The sequence below is a fragment of the Aegilops tauschii genome, chromosome 2, assembly GCF_002575655.3.
Source record: "Aegilops tauschii subsp. strangulata cultivar AL8/78 chromosome 2, Aet v6.0, whole genome shotgun sequence".
Lineage (NCBI taxonomy): Eukaryota > Viridiplantae > Streptophyta > Magnoliopsida > Poales > Poaceae > Aegilops > Aegilops tauschii.
This window is the reverse complement of record NC_053036.3, coordinates 574461528-574482190: the sequence shown is the minus strand read 5'-3', so window position 1 is coordinate 574482190 and position 20663 is coordinate 574461528. Positions and strand designations below refer to the sequence as shown.

The following is a 20663-nucleotide window of genomic DNA, read 5'->3' as shown; positions in this document are numbered from 1 at the left end:
TCGACCACCTCCGCGCTTCTCCCCACGTCCCCTCCCTCTCCGATGAGCTGGAACCGCGTAGCCGCGGCCGCGGCCGGGAGGGTCTCGGCGAGGACCACCGCCCGCCGTGGGTTCGCGAGCGCCGGCGGCGCCCGCCGCGGACGTAGGCCCGCGGCGCCCCAGCCGTGGCCGTGGGCGTGGCTGCGGGGGCTGTGGCACGCAGAGCCGAAGAAGCAGCGGGGCGCCGCGAAGAGGCCGGGGAGGCGCGCGGCCGAGGGCGACGGCAAGGTCTCGCCCGGCGACGCCGCTCCCTCGTTCGTCAGCTCCAAGGCGCCGGCGCTGGAGAGCGGCGGGGGAACGGCCGGCGAGGAGGGCGCGCCATCGGGGATCTGCCAGCATCAAGACCTCGACCCCGCGCGCGTACAGGCAAGCGGATTCTCAGTTTCTCACCGCAACTTTCTATGTCCTGTTCGGTCTGACACTGTCTAATTGTTGCAACTAGTCTATCAAAGAGAGTACTTGATGAGTTGGAGGAATCGAGACCTTTGCTTGGAAATGGTGGTAAGACCATGTTGCACAACGATTTTGGTGGGGGAAATGCTGAAGAGAATGTAAAATGTACAACATTTTTGGTGGGGAAAATGCTGAAGACAGTGTAAAATGTACACCATTTTCGTGGGGATAATAGTAGGATACTGGCCAATCAGTTAAAAGGTCTACTTGATAGTTGGTGCTTCATCCTGCTGTAGTGTTCTAGCTGTTTCACTGTATCAATGTCACAATCTGTACATACATAGCTGTTGGAATGATCGAGATTGCTTCTCTGTGTCCATTTATAGGCCAAACTGAAGCCTCTGCTCTCAAGGGCCAGACTCATCATTACCAGGAAAGTAGAATGGGCAAGTATCATGTTTGCGTATGCGCAGGTGATGTATCTGTAACCCACTTCAGCTGCATAGTCCAAGAGAATTTCCCATGTCCTGCTCCCTGTATTTTTCTTCTCTCAGTCAACTTACTCGGTTATCACTATTGTCATTTGAACCCCAGGAGACTAGATACATCATAAAGGATCCACGCACTCCTCGGAGAAAAACTGTGAGTGTCTCTCTTTCCAGACCGCACTAGAGGTTCCATTCATGTACTATCCTGTACAATTTTTGCCCTGTTTTCTAGGTCGTAACGGTTGACTTGTTTGTTCTTCCAATGCCAGCCTGTGGGTTTAATTCGAGAGAAAAGCAACGTCATCCTTAGGCAGGTACGTTTGTGCATTCAGTTGGTTCTAACTATATTTGTATCGCATCATACTGATTTTGAAGATTTTGTTCTGAGATCAGAAATTTTGGTGGTCACATGATATCTTTTACATATAATGCACTGCTCCAAATACCAAATTAGTTGTGTCATAATAGTTGGACTTCTCAGTTTTAGTTATGCTGCTGACTGCTGCATTCTGTTGTATTTCCTCCGTTCCTAAATATTTGTCTTTTTAGAGATTTTAAATGGACTACCATATACGGATGTACATAGACATATTTTACAGTGTAGATTCACTTATTCTACTCCGTATGTAGTCATTTGTTTAAATCTCTAGAAAGACAAATATTTTGGAACGGAGGGAGTATGAGACAATTTATTTTACTAGTTCATATACTTCCTGCATTGCTTTTCTCCATATAATCATCATCATGGGACCATGCATCATGTGTACTGCTCATATGTTTGATCAGTTCGACAGATAACTGAACTTTTTTCTTCACTAGAGGACCATTACATTATTTTTTGTTGGGCTGGACGGGTGTTGGTGGGGAATAAGTATGTTACCATATTGACTAGTTATTGGGATGCTTTGAAATGACTATATTATTGTACTCTGTTTCTGTTTCGATTCAATGGAGGTTTGTTCAATAGAAAAATTATTAGTTCTCATGCAGAATTTGATATGTACGATGCGTTCCATCCACGTGGTACTAACTGTGGTATGGCATAAAGGTTAGAGAATCTAACTTACTCCCACCAGTACTAGAAAACCTCATGATCAAGTTTTTTTGGCTGAAGTCCATAAAAAATAGTCACCATGAGTTAAGCAATTTGGCCACAACTGCCCATGTATCTAGTTCTTGCATATGTTCTCACTTCCCTCTTCTCAAGGAAACTTTTGGCATGCTACCAGTACTACTAGCGAGTTAAATCACCGACTAGTTTTAGCACCTCTCAAATGTGAAGTCACATGTTATATGTATCACAGACTCACAGTGAGCGAGCAACTAGTTGTGCCAAACATGAGAAAGTGGAAGGATTGTGACACTTGCTAGCTAGTGGCGCCTAAAATATTTTGGTGATCCAAACACGAAAAAAATAACTGTACACAATCATGAAATTAGTACTATTCCTTCTCAAGGAAAAATATGAAACCTCATGAGCAAAGGTCTTTGTTATCTTCTTTTCCTGAGTGGGGATGTATTTTATTATCTTTCGTATTTATTTATTCATTGTTCTCTTGATGTAAATGACTGCCTTGTAATATAATTGACTACCAGATACTTTTTGCTGATGTTTCAGCTACTTTGGACAAGGCGACCATTCGTTGCAGAATTTACTGATGCCAAGGGTAATGAGATATTCACGGTAAGATCTCAGTAACCCATTGCTTTGTACCATTGTGAATATGCTCAATATACATTAGATTAAGTTAAAAAAAAATTGTTGGATTTAGGTTCGCCGGCCTTTTAGGTGGATCAACAGCTCCATTTATGCAGAAGTGGATGGCAAGGTACAGAGATATTTGTTACTTGATTGTTATGAATATACAGCAATGGTTGTGATTATGATTTCTCTTTGGCCAGGAGGTAGGTGTAGTCCACAGTCGTTGGCATCTTTGGCGTAGAAATTATGACTTGTACTTAGGGTAACATGATCTTCTTCCCTTAACTCTGATTTAGTCAATTTTCTTGGTTTTTTTGTAGCCGCTAGTCTTGCTATACTGACTGACATTTTAATTTGCTAACATTTCTGTTCATCAGGAATAAGCAGTTTGCTGTGGTGGAGAATCCTGGATTTTGGAGCTGGTCCTTTGCCCTGTTTGATGAGGATGATAATTTAGTAGCCATAATTGACCGCAAGGTTAGGGGAGTTGGTTGGGAGGTAATGTCCTTTTGACTGGACAACCAAATACTAATATGCAGTTTACAATATTTATGATATTTAGAGGATACCCCATGCTGTGATGTGACCCGTGCATATACGCGCGATGATGTTATTGCTTGACACTGCTTCTGCGCGCGGGGATATGTCACATGCACATCCACTTGAGAATGATACGATTTTGGTTTAGGATGAGTCCACTTTGGCTGGGAACTTTGTGCTTGTGATACAAACTGAGCGCAAGATTTTTGCATCCCATATCTTTTGCTATTTTTTTCTGTTTGTTAAGCTATTATCAATGTAGAAAGAATGGATTGCGAGTACTAGTGAGTAAGGACTGATGAGCATAACTTTGGTTTCATGCTCAGTGCATGCAGCACTTCACGAATGCTTCCCAGTATGAAGTTCGGTTTGGTGATGCTGGAAAAGGCACTGATAAAGTTTTTTGTTTCGCTAAAGATGTAAGTGTTCTCCCTTGATGAGAGTTTAAAAGATTCTGCCTGATTGTTAAGCTGATTTGAAACTCAAATTTCGTTGGTGCTTCCAGATGGACAACGATCTTCGCGTGTTTCTCCCGCTGGATTTACCCGAGAGGGCTGTTGCTCTTGCTCTTGCAGTGTCTCTGGACCATGACTGCTTCTCCAGGAGACGATTGGGCTGGTATGTGTGTGCTCCCCTAGTTTCAGGATTGCTTAGCCAACTAATTTGTTTCGAGAAATGATTGCTTAAGTCAAAGTTATGTCCTACGGATTGCGGATATGCATGTAATGCAGGTGTTCACCTCCTGTTGCTATAGAGTGAACTCAAGTGCTTGTTTCTTTCAGGGTTCTTCGTCTTTTAGGCGCCTGACGGAATTGCAGAAAACACTGCTGTTGGGGCAGGCCTAGAAATGGCAGTCCCCCATTCGATCGTCTTTAGCACAATTCCTCTTTGTTATGACCGGCATAGCGCTTAGCCCAGTGGGTTATGGCCCAAGTATCTTAATTAGGGGCTTAGCCCAATTATCTTATCGTATTAGGATGGTTTGCTTAGGAGTCAAGTAAACCTCTATATAAGGAGAGGAGATGTATCAATCTAATCAAGCAAGAAGCAATCATAATTTGCTCGGCTTCCCTTAGGGAGCCGAGAGACCTAAACCCTAGCCGCCTCCTGCCTTCGCCGCCGCTGCTTCCGTCACAAGGACGGCGCCACGTCGCTGGCCGCCGCGCACCAGCCCTCGTCCTTCCCCCTCCTTCCCCTACAACCTACACCCTAGATCCGGTAGGGCCCTAGCTCCTACAAATTTGGTATCCAGAGACTCGGGTTCGATCATGTTGTCATCAACACCCACGCCGCCGCTGCCCATCATCACCACCGCCCCGATGACCATTGCCGGGTCCCCAACGCCGCCGGCCCCGGTCACCTCCGCTGCGTCGACAACCGCCGTTTTCATGCCGGAAGAAGTCACCAGCATTTTACGGGATCTTGTGACGGCCGTCCAGGGTATCCATCGGTACCTGGCCGGGCCGCCCGCACCTCCGCCGGCTGCGACTACCGCCGCCTACGGCCACCCCGCGCTGCCGTGGCCGTCCCAGGGCGCGCCTGCAATGGGCGGGCCACCGCTGCCGCCGTTCCAGGCAAGGCACCCCAGCGGGCCGCCTCCGCCGCTGCTGCACCTGCCCTGGTCCTCGGTACCCGCGACGATCGCCGGGGCCCATCCGTCGTTCCAGCCGCCGCCCGCCCCAGTGCCGTCCTGGCCGCAGTGGCCCGTGCCGGTTCTCGCGGCGCCATCCGCGCCTTCCGCACCCGCCCCAGCGCCGCAGTGGCCGCACTGGCCCGCGCCAGCCCCAGCCGCGCCGCCCGCGCCGGTCCAGCTCCCACCGCCGCCGCCCAGCTCCGGACTGGGCCAGTCCACACCAGGAGACCTCCCGATCCAGCAGGTCCGGTTTCCGCCGTCACCGTCCCAGATCCCGGCCTGGCTAACCGGGACGTCGCCACCGCCAGTTTACACGGAGGCCGGGAACCCACCGGTACCCACGCTGCAGTCTGGGGCCTCGTCCGGCTCCGCGGGGCCCTATGACGGTCTCCACACCGTTGACCGGGCGCCGTCATCATCACTGCTCCGCACCGCCGAGCCGGTCGGCCATGGCGCGCCGACCCAGACGCCGCCACTGTTCGCCAAGATCGACTTCGCCACTTATGACGGCACGGAGGACCCGCTTAACTGGCTCAACCAGTGTGAGCAGTTTTTCCGTGGACAGCGCACGTTCGCGTCGCAGCGCACTTGGCTGGCATCCTACCACCTACGCGATGCAGCCCAGACCTGGTACTACGCCCTCGAGCAGGACAATGGCAGCATGCCCCCTTGGGAGCGCTTCCGCGAGCTCTGCCTCCTTCGTTTTGGGCCCCGGATCCGCGGGAGCCGCCTGGCGGAGCTAGGCCGCCTTCCCTTCACCTCCACGGTTCAGGACTTCGCCGACCGTTTCCAGGCCCTGGCATGCCACGCGTCGGGCGTGACGGCGCAGCAGCGGGCCGACCTCTTTGTCGGTGGACTTCCGGATCACATCCGCGTGGACGTGGAGCTTCAGGGACCCCAGGATATCCAGATGGCCATGTACTACGCCCGCGCGTTCGAGCGCCGCGCGGTGGCCGTCCAGCAGGAGTCACTGTCCCGGGCCACTGGGTCGCTACCCTGGCCAGATCCCGCTACGTGTCGGCTTGTTCAGGCTTCCGCGGCACCCCTCGCCGCGACCGCGGCGCGCCCGTTCCGCCGGCTCACCTCGGCCGAGCTACTCGAGCGTCGCCGCCAAGGGTTGTGCTTCAACTGCGACGAGCCCTACACGCCCGGCCACGCCTGCCCGCGACTCTTCTACCTAGAGGTTGCAGGCTACATTCCGGAGGACGCGTCGCCGCCGACCTTGCCGCCCCAGCTGTTGCGAAGGTGTTTGACGCTGGTTGATCACCTCGAGGAGTTCAGCAAGCGCTTCCCCACCTTACAGCTCGAGGACGAGCTGTTTGTGCAGGCGGGGAGAAGTGTTATGACCGGCATAGGGGCTTAGCCCAGTGGGTTATGGCCCAAGTATCTTAATTAGGGGCTTAGCCCAATTATCTTATCGTATTAGGATCGTTTGCTTAGGAGTCAAGTAAACCTCTCTATATAAGGAGAGGAGATGTATCAATCTAATCAAGCAAGAAGCAATCATAATTTGCTCGGCTTCCCTTAGGGAGCCGGGAGACCTAAACCCTAGCCGCCTCCTGCCTTCTCCGCCGCTGCTTCCGTCGCAAGGACGGCGCCTCGCCGCCGGCCGCCGCGCACGAGCCCTCGTCCTTCCCCTCCTTCCCCTACAATCTACGCCCTAGATCTGGTAGGGCCCTAGCTCCTACCACTCTTTGTCCTGCTTCTTCTCTCTCGAGCAAAGTATCTCTGTGCCGACGATCATCGGATCCCAAGATTCAGGGGAACCGCCTATGCTCTTCCAGTTAATGCTTCCCTACATCTATGGCCCTTTCAATCATCAGGTGTCAAAATGATATACGGAGTTTATGCTTTGTTTTCGGTTCCGTTCTTTTCTCTAGAGTACATGGCAGATGTAGAATTATGGATAGCCCTGCTGATCTCAACGTATGTGAATGTTCTTGCTAAAGCAACCAGGATTTGTTGGAGGTAGTGTTGATCTTGCAACATCAAATACGGTGCGTGATTAGTCGGTTGCCAATAAATCTGGCTCTGATTTTAGTCGGTTGCCAACAAGCTTAACCCGAAAGAACGGTGCATGATTAGTCGGTAACGTCACGAGATTCGGTCCACTTAAACCCTTAGTCGTTGCAAACGGTAGCCACCTTTCCTAAATCGACGGCTTAATTGCCGGATATATCAGATCGGCATGGCTTCGCCGTCGCCGTCGCCGCAAAAGAAAAGGAAGGGCACGTCTTCGGGGAGCAGAGACCGCCTGAGCGACCTCCCAGACGCCCTGCTGGGCCACGTCCTCTCCTTCCTCCCGAAGAAGGAGGCCGGCCGTGCAGCGGGGCTGTCCCGGCGGTGGCGCGACGTCTTCTGCAACGTCCACGCCGTCTCCTTCGGGGAGCGCCCGGGCGCCAGGGCCACCGACTGGACCACCTTCTACCACGAGGCGGAGGAGAAGAAGAGCTGCAGCGCGGCGCTCCTCGACGACGTCTGCTCCACGCTTCTCTGTCGCCGCCGGAGCGCCGAGCACCACGTGCCGCTGCGCAGCTTCCGCTTCGCCTTCAACCGGTGCCACCACTGGAACTTCGTCCACGTCGACCAGTGGCTCTCCTACGTGCTGCGGCACGGCAACCAGGAGCTCCACCTCGACCTGTGCTTCAAGATCGCCCCGATCTGCGATGACAAGGCCGTGGACAGCGGCACCGACAACACCGACGACGAGGACGAGTCCTCCAAGCTGAGGAGGCGGTGGGTATACGTCCTCCCAAAAAGGCTCTTCACCTGTAGGGTCGTACGGACTCTATGCGTCGCCTATTGCCGGCTGAAGCTGCCGGCGGCCGTCAACCTGCCGCTCCACGAGACTCTGAGCATCACGGCTCCCCACAGCGATGGTGGGAGAAGCATCCAGCGGCTGATCTCCGGCTGCCCCCGCCTCGTCAACCTAACGCTGGAAGCTGTTCACCGCCTGAAGCGAGCACTGGTAGAAAACAGGGCTTTCGTTCGGGCATGGCAAGCCCATTAGTCCCGGTTCAGTCACGAACCGGGACCCATGGGGACATTCGTCCCGGTTCATGAGCCCAGGGGGCCGGCCGGGGCCTCGTGGGCATTGGTCCCGGTTCGTATGGAACCATTTGTCCTGGTTCGAGGCACGAACCGGGACTAATGGGCCTCGTTCCTGGCCCACAACCATTGGTCTCGGTTCTTGGCATGAACCGGGACAGAAGGCCCGGATTTAGTACCGGTTCTAGCCACGAACCGGGACAAATGAGCTGCCTATATATACCCCATCGCCGCAGCAGAGCACTCCACAGTGCTCTATTTTTTCTGGCCATCGAGGGGAGGGCATTTGGGTGCTCTAGCTCACCTCCTATGCACATGAGGTGTTCGATGAAATGTTTGAGCCACACTAGTTAATCTTTCTCCTCTCGAAACTCGACCTCCGAGCTCCATTTTCCCCGAGATTTGTCTAGGTTTAGCGGTCCGTCACGTCCCGTCCCCGTCTTCACCGCCGTCGATCGCCCGCACCGATCTCGTCGCCAGCACCACCGTGGTGAGCCTCTTGTTCTTATCTTCTTTCTGAAAGAAAAAAAATTCTTACTTCAGATAGATACTTGTCTAATTTTGTTACTTTTATTATCCTTCTTATTATATAGTGCGATGGTTTTGGTATCCGCCCCCGTCGGCCCTCGTCCTGTCTATGATTCGGATGTGGTATATATTATCTTTATAACTATTGGTTCATTTATTGTTTATGAAAATTATGCCGACCAACGTGACATAGATTTTATTTATCTAGGAGGTATGTGAACCGGAAATTCCAACGGACCCTATTGTCGAGAGGTTAAGTTTAGTTGAAGAAGAAAACAATTTCTTGAAGGAAAAAAATTGAGAAGGAGAATATAATATTGGAGTTGCATGTTGCAGATGTCGTCGATGATCACAAGATCGAGATGGATGCAATGCGCTTGAAGATTAGAAAGATTAGAAAATATGCCATTCATACCGAGGCTTGGTATCATTATGCCGTTGGATCAGTTGTTACCTTGGTTGCGATTATGATCGCATTTGTTTTCGCTTTGAAATGTTTTACATAGTTTCAATGTATGGTTTAATTAATTAGATGCTCTGGAGAGCTATATGTTGTTAGATGAGAATTATGTATGTACTTTGGTTTTAATGTGATGATGAACTTCTATTAATTTGGTCACTTAATTATCTATTCATGATGTTCTGTAATGGTTTTTGACACACTTAATTATATATAATGCACGCAGATGAACCGGCAATGGATGTACGGTGACAGACACACCTCCGAGTACATTAAGGGCGTGCATGATTTTCTCGAAGTGGCTGAGGCAAACAAGCAGAATGGTTTTATGTGTTGTCCATGCCCTACATGTGGGAATACGAAGTCTTACTCTGACCGGAAAATCCTTCACACCCACCTGCTTTACAAGGGTTTCATGCCACATTATAATGTTTGGACGAGGCACGGAGAAATAGGCGTTATGATGGAAGACGGCGAAGAAGAAGAGGACGATGACAACTATGTGCCCCCTGAATACGGTGATGCTGCAACGGAGGAAGCTGCTGAAGATCAAGAGGAACCAGACGATGTGCCCAATGATGCTGCAACGGGGGAAGCTGCTGAAGATCAAGAGGAACCAGTGCCCGATGATGATGATCTCCGCCGGGTCATTGTCGATACAAGGACGCAATGGGAAAGTCAAAAGGAGAAGCTGAAGTTCGATCGCATGTTAGAGGATCACAAAAAAGGGTTGTAACCCAATTGCGAAGATGGCAACACAAAGATCGGTACCGTACTGGAATTGCTGCAGTGGAAGGCAGAGAATGCTGTGCCTGACAAAGGATTTGAGAAGCTATTGAAAATATTGAAGAAGCCTCCAAAGGATAACGAATTGCCCGACAGTACATACGCAACAAAGAAGGTCGTATGCCCTCTAGGATTGAAGGTGCAGAAGATACATGCATGCCCTAATGACTGCATCCTCTACCGCGGTGCGTACAAGGATCTGAACGCATGCCCGGTATGCGGTGCATTGCGGTATAGGATCAGACGAGATGACCCTGGTGATGTTGACGGCGAGCCCCCCAGGAAGAGGGTTCCTGCGAAGGTGATGTGGTATGCTCCTATAATACCATGGTTGAAACGTCTGTTCAGAAACGAAGAGCATGCCAAGTTGATGCGATGGCACAGTGAGGACCGTAAGAAAGACGGGAAGTTGAGAGCACCCGCTGACGGGTCGCAGTGGAGAAAAATCGAGAGAAAGTACTGGGCTGAGTTTGCAGCTGACCCAAGGAACGTATGGTTTGGTTTAAGCGCGGATGACATTAATCCTTTCGGGGAGCAGAGCATCAATCACAACACCTGGCCCGTGACTCTATGTATATATAACCTTCCTTCTTGGATGTGCATGAAGCGGAAGTTCATTATGATGCCAGTTCTCATCCAAGGCCCTAAGCAACCCGGCAACGACATTGATGTGTACCTAAGGCCATTAGTTGAAGAACTTTTACAGCTGTGGAATGGAAACGGTGTACGTACGTGGGACGAGCACAAACAGGAGGAATTTAACCTGCACGCGTTGCTGTTTGTAACCATCAACGATTGGCCCGCTCTCAGTAACCTTTCAGGACAGACAAACAAGGGATACCATGCATGCACGCACTGTTTAGATGACATTGAAAGTATATACCTGGACAAATGCAGGAAGAATGTGTACCTGGGCCATCGTCGATTTCTTTCGACCAACCATCAATGTCGAAAGAAAGGCAAGCATTTCAAAGGCGAGGCAGATCACTGGAAGAAGCCCGCCATGCGTACCGGTGATCACGTACTTGCTATGGTCAATGATTTACACGTAATCTTTGGAAAGGGTCCCGGCGGACTAGCTGTTCCGAATGACGCTGAGGGACACGCACCCATGTGGAAGAAGAAATCTATATTTTGGGACCTACCCTACTGGAAAGACCTAGAGGCCCGCTCTTCAATCGACGTGATGCACGTGATGAAGAACCTTTGCGTGAACCTGCTAGGCTTCTTGGGCGTGTATGGGAAGACAAAAGATACACCTGAGGCACGGGAGGACCTGCAACGTTTGCACGAAAAAGACGGCATGCCTCCGAAGCAGTATGAAGGTCCTGCCAGCTACGCCCTTACGAAAGAAGAGAAAGAAATCTTCTTTGAATGCCTGCTCAGTATGAAGGTCCCGACTGGCTTCTCGTCGAATATGAAGGAAATAATAAATATGGCAGAGAAAAAGTTCCAGAACCTAAAGTCTCATGACTGCCACGTGAATATGACGCAACCGCTTCCGGTTGCATTGAGGGGGCTTCTACCGGAAAACGTCCGATTAGCCATTGTGAAGCTATGTGCATTCCTCAATGCAATCTCTCAGAAGGTGATCGATCCAGAAATCATACCAAGGCTAAGGAGTGATGTGGCGCAATGTCTTGTCAGTTTCGAGCTGGTGTTCCCACCATCCTTCTTCAATATCATGACGCACGTCCTAGTTCATCTAGTCGACGAAATTGTCATTCTGGGGCCCGTATTTCTACACAATATGTTCCCCTTTGAGAGGTTCATGGGAGTCCTAAAGAAATATGTCCGTAACTGCGCTAGGCCAGAAGGAAGCATCTCCATGGGCCATCAAACAGAGGATGTCATTGGGTTTTGTGTTAACTTCATTCCCGGCCTTAAGAAGATAGGTCTCCCTAAATCGCGGTATGAGGGAAGACTGACTGGAAAAGGCACGTAGGAGCGGACTCAATAATATGCAGGGACGGGCATTCTTGGTCTCAAGCACACTACACAGTTCTACAGAACTCTACCTTGGTGACCCCTTATGTCGATGAACACAAGAACAGTCTGCGCTCCAAACACCCGGAGCAGTGTGACGACTGGATTACATGTGAACACATCAGGACTTTCAACAGTTGGTTGGAAACACGTCTCAGAGGTGACACCACTGTTTGTGATGAGTTGTACTCGTTGTCCAGGGGACCATCTTCGACTGTATTGACTTACAAAGGATACGAGATAAATGGGAATACATTTTACACGATCGCCCAAGATCAAAAGAGCACCAACCAAAACAGCGGTGTCCGCTTTGATGCAGCAACCGAGAGGGGAAAGGACACATATTATGGTTACATAATGGACATATGGGAACTTGACTACGGACATGATTTTAAGGTCCCTTTGTTTAAGTGCAAATGGGTCAATCTGTCAGGAGGCGGGGTACAGGTAGACCCACAGTACGGAATGACAACAGTGGATCTGAACAATCTTGGGTACACTGACGAACCGTTCGTCCTAGCCAATGATGTGGCACAGGTTATCTATGTGAAGGACATGTCTACCAGACCGAGAAAAAGAAAAGATAAGGAAGCGAATACATCATACGATGAGCCAAAGCACCACATAGTTCTTTCAGGAAAAAGGGACATTGTGGGAGTGGAGGGCAAGACAGACATGCGTGAAGATTATGAAAAGTTTCATGAAATTCCTCCCTTCAAAGTCAAGGCTGACCCAAGCATCCTGATAAACGATGAAGATTATCCATGGTTACAGCGCAATAAGCAAATGACACAAGCGAAGACTTTCTCCCGCAACTATTATGATGATACCATGCCAACTTTGTAACAGACGAGTATGATACCATTGTCCATTTTGTACACGAAGTGCATCTAATTTTTGCCGTAACCCTCTCAACTTTCTTGCACATGCTATGTGGATGAAATGATGATACCATGCCAACTTTCAACCTTTTCAGAGTTCATTTGAAATGCTTTTCAATTTTAGGGTCTTATAGCTCAAAATAATTAGTAAATGCATGAAAAATAACAAATAAAATAAATAAGTAATTAGAAACAAAATAATATAAACTTTATTAAAATATATAAGTAGAAACAAAATAAAATAAACTTTAATAAAATTTATGAAACTAAAATTAACAAAGTATTTTCTGTTCAAAACATTATAAGAAACCTCTAGTATTATTGAAAATAAAATCATATAAAATTGATGCAACTAAAATTATCGAAGTATTTTCTGTTCAGAATCATTAAAAGCAAAAAGAATTTTCATAGAGAACTTTTTTTGATAGAAACTTTAATAGCAAAAAGAATTATCATAAAGTAAAATAAATAAGTAATTAGAAACAAAATAAAATAAAATAAATAAGTATTTTGTTGTAAGTAGAAACAAAATAAAATAAATAAAGCAAAAAAGAAAACAAAAAACTGGGAAAAATAAAAAAATGCCACCTACTGGGCCACCACGGCCTGAATACGACTAGAAACCCATCCATGGGCCAGGATTCAGGCCCGCAGAAGGCCCAGCAGGCCCACAGGCATAGCAGTGCAAGATTAGGCCCAGAGGCCTGCAGTTTAGAGGAGTTCAATGGAGATGGCGGGGCAGGGCTTATAAACAGGTCATGCCGCTCCTCGGCTAGCGAGGTGGGACTAAACATCCCACCGCACCGCGGCTTTGGCAGGCGCAGGACATTGGTCCCGGTTGGTGCCACGAACCGGGACCAATGCACACCTTTGGTCCCGGTTCGTGGCACCAACCGGAACCAATGCCCCCCTTTAGTCCCGATTGGTGCCACCAACCGGGACCAAAGGCCGCCGCTTCCCGCCCTTTGGGCTGCTGAAAAGAGACCTTTGGTCCCGGTTGGTGGCACCAACCGAGACTAAAGGGGGCATTGGTCCCAGTTGGTGCGACGAACCGGGACCAAAGCTCTGGGTATATAACCAACACTTGTGAAAATTTTCATCTTCATCTCGCAGTTGCCCCTCGACGACATCGACGCCGCCAGGCTGCCCCGACGCCCCCCGCCGCCCCCGCCGTCGCCGTCGCCGTCGCCGCGCCCTCGCCCGACGTCATCGCCGCGCCCCGTCCCTGCCCCGACACGCGCCGCCCCTGCCCCGCGCCCTCGCCCGTCGCCATCGCCCGTGCCCGTCGTCGCCGTCGCCCGCGCCCTCGCCGCGCGCCGCTCCTTCCCCGATGTATTTTTTAGATATATGTATTTTTTATGGATGTTCATATATGTATGTATGTATTTTTTACATGTTTTTTGTATGTATGTTTGTATTTTTTCAATTGTAATGATGTTTTAAAAATACATATATGCAAAAGTTAGATTTTTAGAAAAGTTTGTAAAAAATATGTCAAAAATGTCAAAAATGATGGTTAGATTTTTGTGGTTGTAAAAGAGTTAATGATGTTAATTTTTGTGGTTGTAAAAGAGTTAGGAAAATTTAGAATGGGCTAAATATGTCAAAAATGTTTCTTTGTTCATAGAAAGTTTTTTGTTCATATACAGAAAGTTTTTATATATGACTATGGATATATGAGCAATGATGATCCATGGATGTATGCATTGATATATATGAGAAACGATGTTCATAGAATATTTACCAAGTATATATGTATTTTTGTTCATAGCATTTTTTTCCATTTATATATGTATGTGGCTATAGATGGATATATATGAGAAATGATGATCCATGGAAAAGTTTTATATATGCAAAAGTTACATTTTTAGAAAAGTTTTATATATCTAGCTAGGAAAGGAAGAAGAAGAAAAAGAAGGAGAGGAAAAACGAAAATAAGAAGAGGAAGAAAGGAGAGGAAGAGGAGAAATAAAAAAGAAGAGGAAAAAAGAAGAAAAATAAGAGGAGAAGAAGAAAGGAATAGAGGAGAAGAAGAAAAAATAGAACTTCTTCTCCTCTTTTTTTTCTTCTTTTTTTCTTCGATGTTCTCCTCTATTCCTTTCTTCTTCTCCTCTTTTTATTTCTTCTTTTTTTCTTCAATCTTCTCCTCTATTAATATCTTCTTCTCCTCTTTTTATTTCTTCTTCGTCTTCTTATTTTTTATCGGATATGTCGTTGTCGATATACCCCGTGTCCCGATAACTTCAACACGGGGGGGGGGGGGGTTCGACCTACCCCCTCCCCGATAACATTATTTTCGCATGTATGTATGTCGTCGTTGTCGATATAACCCCCTCCCGGATAACTTCGACCGTGATAACTTATACCACGGGAGCACCCCCCGGCCCTCTCGCTCGACTAAAACTCTCGAGGACACCCAAACCCTAGAAAAAAACGATGTCGGTCTCCTACCCCCTCCCGCCGCGCCCCTACCCTTGAAGCGTTGCCGAGGCCACCCCAAACCCGGAATAAGCTAGGTCTACGTTTGCACTAATATATCCACCTGCTGTCATGTTTGTGTAATAATTGCCATGTTGTAATATTTGCAGAAACAATGGAGCACGGACAAGACGAGGAAGCAGAAGAGGCGTTGGGGGACATAATCTTAGCCGGAGGTGATATCTTGTCGTATCTTAATGACAATGATGGTCTGGAAGAACAGGGTGAAGAAGCAGGCTACGGTGATCGAAGAGTGGAGGAGGAAAGACATGATTATGATCGCTCCGGTGACCCAATGCTGGTGCAAGAAGGAGCCCGTGGTGACGGGTCCGGTGACCGAACAGAGTCCGGCCAGGTAAATATATTAGTTAAGCCTGTGCTGACTAGCTAATTGATGCATTCATTGTTTTGGTATGTACACATATTAATTAACTCTCGTCTTTCTTCTTTTTTCTAGCCCTCTGGATCGAGCACAACTTCGGTAAAGAGACGAGGCCCGAAGAGAAAGTTGCGCTCGGATGAAAGGTTTGAGATCAGAGCAATCGCGCGCGACGGCCAACCGATTGAACCCATCCGGACAAAGGAAGCATTTGCTGCTCAGTGCGGGGTTCTTGTTAGGGACAAGATCCCGATCAGCATCCACCAATGGTATAAGCCTAAGAAGGAAGACCCTGAGGTGTCTTATGTCAATGATATGCAGAAAGATGATCTTTGGACTGAGCTGAAGGCAAATTTCACCCTACCGCCAGAGGAGGATCCGGAGAAGCCAGTTAAAGAGCAATTAATCAAGTCTCATGCTCTTAAGAAGATGGCAGACCTATTCAGGAGGTGGAAGAATGAGCTGAAAATGTTTGTCGACAAAGAAGAGACACCAGAATTCATCGGCCGGTATGAGAAGATCAGAGATCACTGGCCCGCATTTGTGGCCCACAAGACATCGGAAAAGAGTAAGAAGATGTCAGGGACAAACAAGAAGAATGCTGCGAAGAAGAAGCTTCACCATCGCACGGGGTCAGGTGGCTACCTCAAAGCCCGGCCTAAGTGGGCCAAGGCTGAGAATGATCTGCTTGATAAAGGGATCGAACTAGAGACAATGAACTGGCCAGACCGTTGCCGGACTTGGTTCTTCGGGGCTGGCGGAAAATTGGACCCTGTATCAGGGAGGTGCGTTTGGACGGACGAGCTTTTGAGAATACCAGTCAAGAGGCTTCAGCACTATATCGATGTAGCGCAGCAAGGGACGTTCGTTCCAGATAGAGAGAACGACGAGCTCACAATGGCCCTCGGGAATCCTGAGCACCCTGGACGGACACGAGGCACGCCAGGCTCCGTTCCGTGGAAGGCTGGTTTTCCAGACGTAGGCGGTTACAAAAGCCAGGAGAGGAGGAAAAAAGTGGAGCAGACCCAAATTCAGAAGCTGCACGGAAGGGTTCAAGCGCTAGAGGAACGAGACGGCAATCGACATGCCGAAACTACCCCCGAAGCTACCCCGCCATCTCACCGGAGAAGGAGCGTGGCTTCCACCGAGCTGCTTCAGCCGGAGCATGTCTTGACGGCTCCTGCTAGCTACCCCGTGGATGCTATCACGGAGTCTCAACATTGCCACCTTATGACGCAATGGCAGAACTTCAAAGTCAAGGCGGCTGTTGGCTCTGTTTTACCTCCTGAACCCGGCGCAACCTACCACTGCCGGCCGATTCCAGAAGGATATGCTAGGGTGATGGTGGATGAAATAACGGAGGGATTTGAGGACCTCCGGCTTGACCACCCTACCGGTGAAGGGGAGACTCGGCTGGGTTCTGCTCTGAAGACTCCATGCCTATGGCGGAAGGAGCTCATCAACCTTCCGAACTGGACGCCTCCGGCGAGTAAGGGCACTCCGCCTCCTCCTCCGGCGAGTGATCAGGGCACTCAGCCTCCTTCTCCGGCGCGTGGCAGCACTCCGCCTCCTCCTCCGGCGAGTGATCAGGGCACTCGGCCTCCTTCTCTGGCGCGTGGCGGCACTCCGCCTCCTTCTCCGCCCGCGCCGGCGCGCTAGAGCAGCCAGCCTCCTCCTTCTCCGCCTTGTCAGCAAGGGCGGAAGAGACCCGCCGCCGCTCCGGCTGCTCCGGCGCGTCGTAGTGCTTCTCCTCCGCCTCGTAATCAAGGAAAGAAGATAGCCGCAGCCGCTCCGTCTGCTCTGCCGGCGTCTAGCAGTACAGCCAGAGGCGGGAGGCAATACAGATTCGGTCCTTCTCTGAAGACTCTAGAGAAGTTACCATACGAGAGGACCGAGGAGGAAACCAGGAAGATCGTGCGAGCCGAAGTGACGAACTTCTTTGAAGGGGTGAAAGCAAATAAACATCCACCTCCGGAGGAGAAGGTAGATCCGGTGAAAGCGAAGCGCACTCTGGCTGCCCTGACAAAACCACCAAAGTCTCCGCCGAAAGGCAACTATGAGCGCATTATTGCAAAGACATTTGCCGAAGCGGAGCAGTCGGGAAGTACTGTCAATGATCAAAGGTTAAAAGAACGACGAGCTGGGAAAAAAATTGCCCAGCTCGGCGAACAAGCGAACCAATCGTGCCCCCCCGCTCAAGGTGTCTAGCGACATCGTCGCTAATGATCCGAGGATGGTGCCCGGTTATAGCAATCTTGGAGATTACCTGCCCGACGATGTACATTATGATATCTTGGAGGTGGACGAACACAAATACCATTACGGGAAGCCTCTCGTCAAAGATGAAAGATCTCTAACAACGATGATGCGAAGATTACATGATTGGTACATGAAAACCTGCAGAGAGTCTGGGGGGAGGGATACTTTGACGCTGAGAGTTAAACCGGAGCATGACCTCGTTGGAATTGAACTGTTGAATGTTCCATTTGAGGAGTTCTTACAGTTTTTCAATCAAAAGGCCCTCGATAAATCAACGGTCACTTGCTACTGTCTGTAAGTAGTACTACTTCTGTCATTAAGTCTCTCTATATAGGTCAGCTCTTTCATTGCATGTATTTATAATTATCCTCACTATATTATGCAGATTGAAGATCGCCGAATTGAAGAAAAGACAAATCAGTGATATTGGGTTCATTAACACAAATCTCATAGATGCAACTGAGGTTAAATATCATGCCGAAAATATCGAGGCCAACATGCTACGATCGTTGGTAATAAATGAAAACAAAGATATAATACTCTTTCCTTACAACTTCAAGTGAGTGTTACTGTCTTGTGCATATTCGGTTTCCCTTATTAATCCAGGTTATAGTAATGTAATTGATGACTTATGCATGCGTGCGCAGCTTCCACTATATTCTCCTAGAGATTAAGCTTGAGCAGGGAGTAGTAACCGTCTTAGACTCGAGACGAAAAGATCCCCAGGACTATGCGGACATGACTCAAATGCTCGAGAAGTAAGTTAAATCGATCATTATCCACCATATCAGCAACTTTGTTCATTTCCTGATATCAAGAAATTGTTTTCTTTCTCTGGCAGGGTTTGGAGAAAATTCACCAAAAAAGCTCCGAGACTGCCGAAGAAGCTGCAATTTAAACACCCGAAAGTAAGTACTATAGTAGCATGTTCCGCGCATCTCCTAGTGATTCAAGCGCTAGTTTCATCAATACCATTGAGCATGCTTGCTTATCAGTTTGATTGACCTCTATTTCTTGTAAAGTGGTTGTGGCAGGAACCCGGGAATAATTACTGTGGATACTACGTTTGCGAGTCCATCCGCTACACGACCTGTGAGCGGGGCTACTCTGACGAACAATATGAAGTGCGTAAGCAATAATATTCACAATTTTATTTTATTACCATCATTTGTGTTGAGTTTCATTTATTCACATATATATATATATGTATTGACCCCCTTCTTCAAATTAGATGTTTCGAAAGCGGGATGAACTCCTAGCACCAGATCGTATGCGAGCAATTCAAGAGGAATTGGCGGCATTCTTCCTTGACCACGTGATCGCTGAAAACAGAGAATACTATGTGGAACCTGTGTTCTTACAATTTAATTAGGAGATTATATTGTAAGAGATAACTATTGTATATATGTAGCCGGTAGTGTCGGATAGATATACGAGAACTTGTTGTTCGACCAATCTCTCGGAGAAGGAGAGGTGGTCGATATCACTTCTCTCTGTATGCATATGTTCATGACGATCTTCTGTTTCCTTCATTTGATTACTAGCTAGCGTGTCTAGTCCTCTCCATACGTATATAGTACGTAGCGTCGACCAAGCACGGAGATAAGAGATGACACTTCTCTCTATTAATTAGCTAGCTAACACAATATATGAAACACCTAAATTAACCCCCCAAAACCCCCAACCCCCCCCCCCTTTCAAAAAAACCCCAACCCCTGAAATGCTGACGCGTGGATGCCTATTGGTCCCGGTTAGTGCCACCAACCGGGACCAAAGGCCCTCCTGCCTGGGCTCGCCGCACCGGCCACGTGGAGGCCCATCTGTCCCGGTTCGTGTAAGAACCGGGACTAAAGGGTTAGGGCATTAGTAACGACCCTTTAGTCCCGGTTCAAAAACCGGGACAAAAGGTCCTTACCAACCGGGACAATAGGCTCTTTTTCTACTAGTGGAGTATCCGTGCTCGACCAACGCCTCCGCAGATTCACCCTTCGCTGCTGTCACAACATGAAGTCTGTCGACATCGACGCCTCGGAGCTGAGCTCGCTGGACTACTGCGGCACGGTGCCTGCCGAGCGGCTCCTGACCTTACACGGCTCGCCGGGAGTCCCGTTGTGCACCATGGACTTCTGCATGAAAGCTGAATAAAACGGTTGCTTATTGATGATTTGGTGCGGCCTACAAGAGTATATAAGAGGGTACAAACCGACTTGGGGTAGGGGTACAAAACTGACTTGGACTAGAAGTCGTATACCATAATGACTACTCTAACATCCCCCCGCAGTATCAACGGTAGGCTCGACGACGTTGAGACCGAAACAGATATCTTGAAACGGCTTAGTAGGCAGTGCCTTGGTGAAAATGTCAGCAAACTGAGCCGTAGAGGGAACATGAAGCACCCGAACCTGACCAAGAGCAACCTTTTCACGAACAAAATGAATATCAATCTCAATATGCTTTGTGCGTCAGTGTTGAACTGGATTGCTGGTCATGTAGACTGCTGATATGTTGTCACAGTAGACAATAGTGGCCTGCTCAATAGGCCTATGTAGCTCGGAGAGTAACTGCCGAATCCAGATTGTATCTGCAACGGCATGTGCCACAGCGCGATACTCAGCCTCGGCCGACGAACGTGAGACTGTAACCTGTCTTTTCGAAGACCAAGAAATCAAATTGTTACCAAGAAAAACACAAAAACCGGAAGTGGACCTTCGAGTGTCAGGACAACCAGCCCAGTCTGCATCAGAGTATGCGGTAAGCGAGTTTGGAGAAGAATTATTGAGGTGGAGACCATGATTGAGAGTTCCTTTTAAATACCGAAGAATGCGTTTAACATGATTATAGTGAGGAACCCGGGGATCATGCATATAGAGACATGCTTGTTGAACAGCAAAAGAGATTTCAGGACGAGTAATGGTGAGATATTGGAGAGCACCTGTTAGGCTACGATAGAGAGTAGGATCGGAAAAGGGTTCACCGGTAGCCGAAAGTTTAAAACTAGTATCGACAGGAGTGCGAGATGATTGACAGTCAAGCATACCAGCACGATTAAGAAGATCAAGAATA

At 48.7% G+C, this 20663-nt stretch overlaps 2 protein-coding genes across 4 annotated transcripts; both read left to right on the top strand.

Annotated features, from left to right (window-relative positions):
• The first annotated feature begins 826 nt into the window (after positions 1 to 826).
• On the top strand, positions 827 to 8967 carry LOC109762309 (altered inheritance rate of mitochondria protein 25-like). 3 transcript variants are annotated; one of them, XM_073509625.1, is made up of 10 exons: positions 827 to 905; positions 1027 to 1074; positions 1190 to 1234; positions 2539 to 2604; positions 2693 to 2749; positions 2823 to 2884; positions 3000 to 3120; positions 3489 to 3581; positions 3668 to 3780; positions 8708 to 8967. In XM_073509625.1, coding segments are annotated over exons 1-10 (624 nt in total). In that variant the 5' UTR covers positions 827 to 887; the 3' UTR covers positions 8709 to 8967. The 3 variants fall into 3 exon arrangements, with proteins under 3 accessions (XP_073365726.1, XP_040257041.1, XP_045089744.1); XM_040401107.3 differs by lacking the exon at positions 8708 to 8967 and adding an exon at positions 3945 to 4388; XM_045233809.2 differs by lacking the exon at positions 8708 to 8967 and having other exon boundaries at positions 3668 to 3934.
• Positions 6768 to 8673, top strand: LOC123497257 (F-box/LRR-repeat protein At4g14103-like). The gene has a single exon (XM_045233629.2). The coding sequence runs from the start codon at positions 6984 to 6986 to the stop codon at positions 7803 to 7805; it is 822 nt and encodes a 273-aa protein (XP_045089564.2). The 5' UTR covers positions 6768 to 6983; the 3' UTR covers positions 7806 to 8673.
• Positions 8968 to 20663: the final 11696 nt, after the last annotated feature.

Excerpts from the sequence above, each read along its gene's own strand:
- LOC109762309 (XM_045233809.2), top strand. Across the intron at positions 1,235-2,538 it reads GCAACGTCATCCTTAGGCAG|CTACTTTGGACAAGGCGACC; the intron begins GTACGTTTGTGC and ends CTGATGTTTCAG. Across the intron at positions 2,885-2,999 it reads AATTATGACTTGTACTTAGG|GAATAAGCAGTTTGCTGTGG; the intron begins GTAACATGATCT and ends TCTGTTCATCAG.
- LOC123497257 (XM_045233629.2), top strand. The coding sequence starts at position 6,984 with ATGGCTTCGCCGTCGCCGTCGCCGCAAAAGAAAAGGAAGGGCACGTCT.